The sequence below is a fragment of the Anarrhichthys ocellatus genome, unplaced genomic scaffold (genome assembly GCF_004355925.1).
Source record: "Anarrhichthys ocellatus isolate YVR2014 unplaced genomic scaffold, GSC_Weel_1.0 scaffold33, whole genome shotgun sequence".
Lineage (NCBI taxonomy): Eukaryota > Metazoa > Chordata > Actinopteri > Perciformes > Anarhichadidae > Anarrhichthys > Anarrhichthys ocellatus.
Genome location: NW_022280063.1, coordinates 634,966 through 645,926, shown reverse-complemented (window position 1 = coordinate 645,926; position 10,961 = coordinate 634,966). Strand labels below are relative to the sequence as shown.

Below are 10,961 nucleotides of genomic sequence, written 5' to 3'. Positions count from 1 at the left end.
ACACACACACACACACACACACACACACACACACACACACACACACAAAAGCATGGTGGGATCGTTTATCCTGGGGGCAATTGGACAGGACGTGATGCCAAAACATACAGTGTGTGTGTCTGTGTGAGAGAGAACAAAGAGGTCTAACACACTGGCCCATTCTCTTTCGTTAGTGCACATACACACACTAACGGACAAACATAGTTGTCTTACAAGACCAAACATCCCTTCTGACACCCAAACACATTCATATAAGATGACAACATGAGAGAGAGAGACAGAGAGAGAGAGCGAGAGAGCTCACACCACTTCACATTCTCTGCATCGCTCACATAACTTTCCTCATCAGAGTGAGTGTGTGTGAGTGTGTGTGTGTGTATATGGCTACGAATATATGTAATTGTGTGTTCCACTGCACCCAGTCCACACTAATTGTACTCATTTTGGAGCCCTAGAATTACTCAGACCCCCAAAAAAAAACAATAATTACTACTTCACCCACATGATGCCAACCCTGTGGCAAGTGCAGTGACAGGAAGACGTTTCCCATCGCTGTTGGAGAGTCCTCCTCTCAGATTTAGTAACACTCTACTGCTTTTTACATTTTCTGCACTTCCTCAGGTGGAACAAGAAATTATACGCAGACAGCGCTGGGCATTGCTTACCAACAAAGAAGAGAAGACAGGGGGGGGGGGGGGGGGGGAAAGGGGGGGGCCAAAAATACTACCACAAATCAAAAAACATGATCACAAACACACACATACACCCTGAGAAAGGTGTGTGTACACATGTACACAGGCAACGCTTTCATACATACAGTGATGCATTCACTGGAATAACATTCCAACACACTCGTGCACACGTTAACCCACACATAAGAGGATATACATGCTCACACACACACACACACGCGCACACACACACACACACACACACACCCCTCTGATCAATAAAACATTGCACACGTTGGAGTTATATAAACGGGAGAGAGAAACAGAGAGGGGGGGGGAGAGACAGCAAGCTGCTAGCCTGGTTGTCAATGGCAACAGTGTTTTGGAGGCTGATCATCAGTAAGTGCAGCGAGCTCTGCTGCAAAGCATGGTGGGATATCGCCACGCTTTGCACCACAGATTTCTTTTTTTTGTCAGCCGTTCAGAAGTACAGACAGATTTTATGATACGCTTATGCTTAGCTGTAACTTGTTAACAATACAATACGGTGCTCTGGTTCATCCACGTGCCCACTTGATTCTGACTGGCAAACCAGCTTTACAGACCGCCACAGTGTGGGACATCAGAACAGTTCAGCTGACAGCAAGCTGTTCCCTTCACAGTACAATGTCATCGACCGCATTTCACCCATTTCTCTAACAAGTACGATTTTGGCTCCCGTCGCTTCAGCGTTTGCACGAGTTAAAGAGCCACTCCAATAATTTAGCACTGGACTTCCATAACGTTGGGGGACGTTACTAATCGTACGGTCCAAATCAAAGCAACAGAGGCCGAGGCTTTCTGCTATAAAGTCGTAGTCTCCAAGGCCAAGCCGAGACAACCCCTAACGACATCGTCGGGGTTACTTTATCAGACTTTGGAAACCTCTACCAGAGTTATTTCTTCTCAAACCAATCACACACCTCAACTCTGCTGGGGGACAGTTCACTTCACTGTACCTATTCTCATCCGCCAGTCCCAGGAGACAGAGAGTGTGTGTGTACACGTATTCATAGCACACACACTCATGTTCCTGCTGTAGGCGACGTAATGCAGAGACGGATCAATACAAGTGCTGCTGTACGGCCCACAGACGTGGGGAGGGGGCTGTCAGGGTGATTACTTTGTCCTCTGGGGGTGTATCGCTCTCACAGCCAACAGCCTAGATGTGAATGTGGGTCAATATCATGCACACTCACTCAAATGAGCAGCCAGTTGCTTCAGATGAAGGACAGTGGAAGTGAATCCAGGTCAAGCAGGAAGCGGAAAAGAGCCCAAATGCATCACAAACGCTTCAGTGCAAAAGTGAATGATCGGTGGTCGATATGACTGGTTATCATCTGCTGTTAAATGATACGCGGGTGATATGATGATATTATGATTGACAACTGTCTGTAATTAAATGAAATATGAAGCATGTTTAGAGGTTCCGAGGGATTTTAGACATCAGTTTCTCCAACAATTCACTTAATAGCTCACTGTTTCCAGGGTGACGACAGGATGGTGCGTTCGTGCCGTGTGGGATTAACCATTCACTCAAGGTGGCTAAAAAAAGCAGAGCAATGTCTGGGTAATTTACAAGGAGGAAGTTGTGCACCGTTATCCTCCAACTCGGGTTACAAATCGCATCTCGATGGCAAACAGCGGTAAAAATCATCACCAGCTAAAGGTCGACATTTACGAGTCATTTTAAATTCATGAACACAAATCATTTCAAAAGGAGGGGATTGCAACACGCTAAAGGATGCTCTGAACTCAGCAGGACGACATGTCTTTGAATGTTTTTTTCCCCCTTAACTGAACATGACACAAGCACTTCCAACAGCAGAAAAGTTAAAGTTTTTAGGTTTATGCTATGTCATATCAGGGAAGAATGTGTTTTTTATACAAGCAGATAGGAGTCATCACATATTCACTGTGAAAAATGCAACTTTTCTGCTTTAAACATGAAAGGATAATCTCACTGCATTTACAAAATGAATAGAATTAAGTACAGTGTGGTGAGGGCATCATTAATCTGTGTTTGTGGGCACAGATTAAGGACATTCAAAATGGCTAGAGGAGTGATATAAGAAGTGTGTCGGCAGTGTTACATATTGAGTTACAGCAGGATTATTTATCTCTTTTTTTAGATTTGGCAATGACATTCCTGCATTATTGGTGTGAATAGAACGCCCAGAACTCACACTGACAATGCAGGGATGTTCTCCTCGCTATTAATTTCAATAGGCGGGATGATATTTTGCGCTGGCACTCAAATTATAGTCCAGTAGTTTGTGGTATTAATACAATTTAAAAGGAAATGTTAGGTAAATAAATCAGACTATTTGCTCAATACAGAACAGCCCCCAACTGCACCGCAGGTACCTGTAAAATATGATATTTATAATTAGCTGGTCCGGATGAATTATTCTCAAACTGCAGTGTTGACATGTCCACACACCCCAATTCAGTCTTCGTCCTAAGCGGCCGGGACAAAATGTAACGCCATGGAGTCCATTATCGGACAGACTGTGTGTTACTCACAAATGACATTTGAGTCATTTTTACCTGAAAAATGGTGAATTCCGTCGTTTCAAGCCGACTCTCCGGAGCAGCCAGGCCCGGATGCCCTCCTCCGCTTTATCCGCCCACTGAAGTAACGTTAGTCAAACACAGCTCCGTCTGTGCTCGGTTTCGGTTCCAAACGAAAAAGAAATATCCTCCGAGACACACAGAGAAATGTGAGAGGTTGGAGGACGGGGAGCTTAAGACCGAACCCCCAAAATGTCGTTCATGTGGCGGTGAAAGCAGTTTAAAGAGGCTGGAGGAGGATCTGTGTCGACAGAGGAGAAGGGAGGGGTGTAAACCTGCTGCCATCAAGTTCAACACAGTGGTATATTATAAGGCTTCCTGTACAGTTTCAAAATAAAACTATTATCAGCTGACGTCTGTCGTGTTGTATTCAAAATAATAGTGACATAAATAACTTTTTCTATAATATCTAGATAGTTATGAACACGCACGCATACATATATTCTCAATGTTGTGTTTTGACATATTTAATGGTATGACTTTGGCTTATATGGTGTCATTGTGCAAAGAGAAAGTCAACTTTCCGCTAATGCTTGCAAACTGCAGTTAACTTGACGAAGTTGAGGGACGCAGTAGGAAATGCAGATAAACGAAACAAAGGTGACTTTATTTGAATGGCTTTCTTTTCAACTGTTTCTTGTAACACATTCGCTTACACTGCAACAATGTAGCTTTTCAGCGGATGTAACAGGATGTAACATTGTAGAAATGATTCAAAATACAGTTTCTCCCATCTTCAGTCCATCTTCAATCAAATATGCAGCTTTTACAACATAGATGTATTTAATTATGACAATAAAACAATAATTACAAACCACTAGTACTCATCACTTATAAAAGACATTTAGGGTATTCCAAAAATCTAAGGGTTTATAAATGGCGCTCGTAGTAAATCTGTTCAGTTGTACCAAATTATACTCAAAGGATTCATTATAAAATAATCCTTGAGATTATCAGATGGTGGTTTATAGGCTGTCCATTTACAACATTCTAAAATTGACCGTGGACTAAGTAAAAATATTTACAACGAAATACATATTCAGGAAATTCATTTGGTTGAAAAGATGTTTGTGTGATGTAGTGAATAATTAATGTCTCCTTCTTCCTTCAATGATTGGGTTAATTAATTGATTTGAAAGGATGAATATTAATATCAATAGCCATCATCTGAGTGAAAAACGGAAACAGAAAAATGGGACATCGGACATAAATTGGACAGGCAACCATAAACATAACGAGCGTTAGGTTTTATTTCTGGTTATTTGGCGCCGCCTGCTGGACAAACGCTGCAGCGGCGACAATTAATCCAATCCTATCTTTGGTGTTACTGTCCTGTAGGGATTTACAGTGCTAATATCTCACAATATAATATATGTTTAAAGAGTTAGCTTACCTAAATCACAAAAACGTATATTGACATTTAACCTCTCTGGGATATATATATATTTTTTTAATTATTAGAGCAGGTTTTGAGATATCTATCTCTAAATCTTCTCCTGTCAAACAATTACAATTACAATGGAGGTCGATGACATTTCCTTTGTGCAGCTGGAGGCACGGACACATTGTATTCTTGAGTTGCTTGTACACAGCTGTATGAACAGCTGTCTGAAGTGTACGTGTGAGTGCTGTCGTCACTCTGCTCTTTACCCCAGTCAGACCCGTGTTACGGTTTAACTAGGGACCCTGTTAACTGGCGACCTTCAGCCGAATGCGTCTGTTGTTGTCGTAGTTACGGCAGCTGTTGAGAATGGGTAGAGAACACGTAGCTGTCCTCGTTAATGCCGCATTGTTTAGTTTTGCAATACAGTGTCAAACCTTCTCATTTACAGTCTGTGGTCAAAACATACCAGATTCGACGTTGGAGAGTCTTTTGAGGAAAGTAGTCCACTCGAGTTTGAAACGTCGCTTGCTTGCTTGTTGTTTGTGTTGAAACAGGAAGGGAGCAAATTCCCCTTCCTTTGAAATAATAAAGTTGGTAAAAAAAAACACATAAACGTCTTTGGAGCCTGTTTTGTGGAAACATGATTGTGTTTCCACAATTGATCTGGGTTCCCTCTGCAGTCACCAGTTGATCTGGTTACCCCTGCGACTGCTGACTGTGTATGACATTTTTCTACATGCTTCCAGCAATTCCGTTGTATCAATCGTGGCCTAACGGTACTACCTCTACCCGCCAGTTGTTTTTCCACTCAATGATATGAGTTCGAATCCCGTATATAACTTTTTTTTAATTTTATTTTTTTAATTGTACATTTTTTTTAAACTGTGCTACAGACTTCTTCTACGTAACACAATCATGTTTCCACAAAACAGGCTCCAAAGACGTTTATGTGTTTTTTTTTACCAACTTTATTATTTCCAAGGAAGGGGAATTTGCTCCCTTCCTGTTTCAACACAAACAACAAGCAAGCAAGCGACGTTTCAAACTCGAGTGGACTACTTTCCTCAAAAGACTCTCCAACGTCGAATCCGGTATGTTTTGACCACAGACTGTAAATGAGAAGGTTTGACACTGTATTGCAAAACTAAACAATGCGGCATTAACGAGGACAGCTACGTGTTCTCTACCCATTCTCAACAGCTGCCGTTATCTACGACAACAACAGACGCATTCGGCTGAAGGTCGCCAGTTAACAGGGTCCCTAGTTAAACCGTAACACCCGCTCTCTCCTGTCATCGGTGTTGTTTACCTGGATCACACCGGGAGACTACCTGACTGGAACATGTCTCGGGCTGCGGAAAGACTCAGGCTGCTGATCAGTCATCTTGATCGACCACCTGGCACGATTGTATCATTTTTGGTTCATGCTTTGTTTGTATGTGTTTGGATCACCGGGAGCGGTTAGCGGACAGCTCTGGTGGGCTAGCCCGGGGTCCCTCGGTCGACTGCAGGCCTAGAGTAACATGAGGATCAATACAGGAGGCATTTACTGCCTACTAGATTTAAGAGTTTGGAAATATATCTGTAAGTTACGTTAGGCTCCGGCATTGTCTTTATACGTCTATCTAACGTAGCGGAGAAAATACAACGTTAGCTTAAAAGAACTCAGGAAAGCTAACGTTAGCATGTCTGTTTAGGGTCGTTTGTAAAACTTGAGTGTTTTTATCTTTAATTAATACATTCAGTTATATACGTCGAAGGCTTTTCTATTACTTTGACTTTCCACACTGTCGTTTCCTTGACCTGTTTTCTGCAGAGAGCTGCACCAACCTCAGCTCAAAGCTTCAGCTACAGCTCCCCACAGAGACTGAGGTAGGGACACGCAGGCCGGTTGAATCAGGCTTAAGGTCACAAGTTATACAATGCATGTTGATCATTCACCTCTGACACAGTTTCTCCACTTTATCTGCGTGTAGCAGCAGGTGGTGCATTTAGTTTCACATGTTCATAAGACAACGACTAAACAAACCCTACTTTAAAAAACAAAAAAGATAATTTAGTGGCAGTTCATGTCCCATGTTAGTAAGTAGCTAAGCCAACAACTGTAAATTACTGTAAATCCAATATGACTTGAATGCAACATTCACATAAACATGGTCTATCAGTCATTACCGGTTTATAGGAACCTTCCATAACACAGATGTTGATATGGATGTGTGTTATCCCTTTCTCTGGGCAGATACACTGACAATACCGACCTGCTGACCCCAGAACAGCGACTCTTCTTTGAGGAAAATGGCTTCATCCTCATCAAGAATCTGGTGTCTGAAGAGGACATCGACAAGTTCAGGTGAGCATCAGAGACTCTGCCAACTACAAAGAAGAAACAACAGAGGCCTTATATAGTAGTGGAACTATAAAACCTACAAAATACAATTAAACCCATTATTAAGAACATCAAACTCACTATGACGCGTCTCCAAGGATATTGTATATCTTACTGACATGTACAATATCGATCCATGACTCCACAGTGAATAAATAGGTATGTTTATTATAGACCTGCAGATGTTTTGTCAGGTGATGAATGTGATCCATGTGTGTTCCTCAGGAAGGAGTTTGAACGGGTCTGTCGACAGGAAGTCAAGGTTCCCGGAATGGTGGTGATGCGGGACGTGGCAATCGTTAAGTCCGAGTTCGTTCCGGATCAGAAGGCGGTCTCCAAACTCCAGGATTTCCAGGAAGATCCTGAACTGTTCCGGTACTGCTCCTTGCCACAGGTACACTTTACACACACACACACACACACACACACACACACACACACACACACACACACACACACACACATTGGTGCAGTTGGTTTAAAAACCCAACTGCACCAATTTTCCACAAACAAAAACATATGTCAACAGAATGAACTCTCAAATTTGTATTCTTTTTTTAAAATAACTTACATTTGAAATAATTAAAACCTGAACACCGTTAAGGCAAGAACATGTGCTTTCCCATGTCAGATTCTGAAGTATGTCGAGTGTTTCACTGGACCCAACATCATGGCCATGCACACAATGCTGATCAACAAACCTCCTGATGCAGGTATGGAGCTATTCGTATTCACAATAAGCTGTTTTTTTGTTTACCTCAACACGGGAACTGCCGTATTAATAAGCCTCATCCAGTTCGGTCAAACACATCAACTGTTGTTTCAGGTAAGAAGACGTCTCGTCACCCGATGCATCAGGATCTGCACTACTTCCCGTTCCGCCCGGCCGACCGGATCGTCTGCTCTTGGACTGCGATGGAGAGAGTGGACAGGCAGAACGGCTGCCTGGTCGTCCTGCCGGGAACGCACACCGGCACGCTGCGGGAGCACGACTACCCAGAGTGGGAGGTACAAATACACACACACACACACACACACACACACACACACACACACACGTGACATTCACCATGAACGCCCGCCAGGAGGAACACACATGTGCAATGTCTCGCGTGTCCTCAGGGTGGCGTGAACAAGATGTACCACGGAGTGCGCGACTTTGACCCGACGCTCCCTAGCGTGCACCTGGAGATGGAGAAGGGCGACACCGTCTTCTTCCACCCGCTGCTGATCCACGGCTCCGGCATGAACCAGACTCAGGGCTTCCGCAAGGTACCGCGCTACCCATAATCCACCTCAGACAAACTAGCTCCGTACTGCCTCTGCTCAGGAGGATTTTTGTGTGCACTCTTGTTTTTGTGATCTACAAAAAGCAAATCATAACGGCAGATGTGATGAAAATTATACATTTTAAAGGGAAAGGTGAGTGAACACGTGTGTGTTTGTTTGTTTGTGTGTGTGTGTGTGTGTGTGTGTGTATGTGTGTGTGTGTGTGTGTGTGTGTGTGTGTGTCCAGGCCATCTCCTGCCACTACGCCAGCGCTGACTGCTATTACATCGACGTGAAAGGAACCACGCAGGAAAACATAGAAAAGGAAGTGAAGGAAATCGCAACCAGGAAGTACGATTTGGACGACGGATTTGACTTTAAGGTCAGACGCTTACATTCACATGACATCCATCTGTTTAAAACGTTTCCTCCGACAACACAATCTGATATTCAGAAGGCTCGAATGCGCTTGATACAGTTGGATTACTTCTGGATTTTTAGATATTTCACACCGTTTACACACAATCTCACATGACCACATGATTTTATGAGAGAATGCCAGCGTGTATTTGAAAACAAAGCCAGAGCACCAGCTATCTATTAAGTGCAATCCCCTATGCGTGGGCCATGTGGTCCGTCAGCTGCCGGGCACAAGGAGAGGGATGGATTCTAGGGAAACCAATGCAGCAGCACGACCGCCATCTGCCACCTGAACATCACCTGAACATCACCAGAATTGCAAACCGACTTCATAAATTGCAATAACAACTGATACTAGCTGGTGTCTTGTTATTGTTTACAAGCAGCTGTCATGGGCTACATTTACTTTGCGGTTAGCCTTTGCAGAGCAACAAGTATTTGAGAGCTTGGAACCCATCGTAAGAGAAACATAGGCGCATGCTTCGTGCATTGTGTCTTGCTCAAAAATAAGCGTTAATATATCAGTAAACTGGCTGATTATCTTTGGGACATAATGTAGTTGTATAGATAACATGTTAATAAGAAACCCTTTTCTTTTTTTGAAGGTTTGTTTTTGTCGAGCTGACCCGTAAACTCGTTTTTTTTCCCGCTACAGGACACCTGGGCTTTCAAAGGCCACCTGGTTCAAGGAGAGAGGACGTCGCTGTGAAAGTGAAGCATGAAGCAAACACCACGTCGTTGCAGCGCGACCGACCACAGATCGACACGGTGATCGGATAAGAAGCAACAGGGCACGTTCGCACCAGCACAGGACGTCTTCAAGGCTTCCTGTCGTAAAGAAAAAACAGATTTCTAATTATGCAATCCCTAATTTGCTTTAGATCACTTCCTGTTTATTTAATTGAGGCTCGTCATTAACATTTTGGGAATGTAATCCATGTTATTCTAAAAACGGGAAATACTTTTTTAATAGAAAATGTCAGTTAATCACTACACTGTCATGCAGAATGAAGGTTATGAGCACACTGTACAGTGTCTTACAGCACAAAATGCAGTTTAATTCAACAAATCCTTCATGGAAAGGGAAGTTGACGATGATTTATGGGATGTTGATTAAGAAAAGTAAGCAGAGAGAGAGAGAGAGAGAGAGAGAGAAATAATGAAAGCTGTATTCAAGCAGAAATGTGCGAGTGATCAGTGTTGATTGTAGCTCTCGTTCATTAACACAAATGGAGGCCTTGAGCCAAGTACTGCCTTATAAATGTATCGACGTGTTAATGTCCGTGTGATGATGAGCGAATGAATGTTTGTTTCCTACAATCTTCCTGTGTACAAATGTAATGTTTTAATACCATTAATAATAAAAATGAAAGCTATATTCATTATTAATGAGACCTGGTTTCATTTCCTTTTAAAGCTTCAGACACAGAAACACACACTCGCCAATTTGACCTGTAATTCAATAACAGTCGGTCATCTCATACGATTATAAGCGATTATTAAGTCAACATAATTAAATACCAATAATGCCATAACATCTTGAAACATTAACACCTTATTTGTACATTACATACAATACTTTATGATGTATGTAATATGTAGATTATGTTGAAACAAGTGAGTGAAGGATCCACGATGCTGAAACTGTTGCTCATTAACATTTTAAACCAGCGAGAGAAAGAGGCTGCATTCAGGGACAGCGTGCTCCGATTGGTTTATGATTTAGTTATGCATTTATTGATTGATTTATCAGGAGAAATCTCATTTGTCCAAGTGAGAAATACCCCGTGTGAACTCCGGTCGCATCTTTGGTGAGATTGTAAATCACGTAACCAGAGAGGGGAACTCCAAACCACAAAGGATTATGGGTAAGCGGTTCAGCATGCTCAGAAAGACGAGCAGAATGAAATAAAGTCACATCCGCACTCTTATCTACAAGAGTCAAGATTTGCAGTGAATCTCTTACCTGGCAGGGTGACAGGTCACCATAACGCAAACATGTTACATACGTGTGACTTTTTTTAAAGCTCTAATTGGCCTGGATTTGGGCAGCAGCGACCTGAACAAACCACATTCAAAAAGATTAAAAGAAAGTAAGTTTCAGAATTGACCTGCCCGATTTGCCTTCCATACAAAGTCGTTCATGCTGCTCTAGGTGCATCAGAGAAAGTTGCTTGGCACTGACCGACGGTCTCGGGGGGGGGGGGGGGGGGGGGGG

General features: G+C 42.8%; 2 protein-coding genes across 2 annotated transcripts in view; one reads left to right on the top strand and one right to left on the bottom strand.

Annotated features, from left to right (window-relative positions):
- Nucleotides 1-3,666, bottom strand: part of cdk17 (cyclin dependent kinase 17) — a 40,547-nt gene extending 36,881 nt beyond the window's left edge. Inside the window, exon 1 of the mRNA XM_031865660.1 lies at nt 3,261-3,666. The gene's annotated coding sequence lies outside the window, so the exon portion shown is untranslated. The remainder of the gene's footprint in view (nt 1-3,260) is intronic.
- A 1,995-nt stretch (nt 3,667-5,661) lies between these two features.
- phyh (phytanoyl-CoA 2-hydroxylase) lies at nt 5,662-9,752 on the top strand. The gene is made up of 10 exons (XM_031865751.1): nt 5,662-5,759; nt 5,869-6,076; nt 6,485-6,540; nt 6,908-7,018; nt 7,280-7,448; nt 7,686-7,767; nt 7,881-8,062; nt 8,177-8,326; nt 8,571-8,705; nt 9,399-9,752. Exons 2-10 carry the CDS (start codon nt 6,011-6,013, stop codon nt 9,450-9,452), a joined length of 1,005 nt encoding a protein of 334 aa, XP_031721611.1. The 5' UTR covers nt 5,662-5,759; nt 5,869-6,010; the 3' UTR covers nt 9,453-9,752.
- Nucleotides 9,753-10,961: the final 1,209 nt, after the last annotated feature.

Coding starts and splice junctions, on each gene's coding strand:
- phyh (XM_031865751.1), top strand. CDS start 6,011: ATGTCTCGGGCTGCGGAAAGACTCAGGCTGCTGATCAGTCATCTTGAT. Junction 7,768..7,880: donor CAACAAACCTCCTGATGCAG/GTATGGAGCTAT, acceptor CTGTTGTTTCAG/GTAAGAAGACGTCTCGTCAC. Junction 8,327..8,570: donor AGACTCAGGGCTTCCGCAAG/GTACCGCGCTAC, acceptor GTGTGTGTCCAG/GCCATCTCCTGCCACTACGC.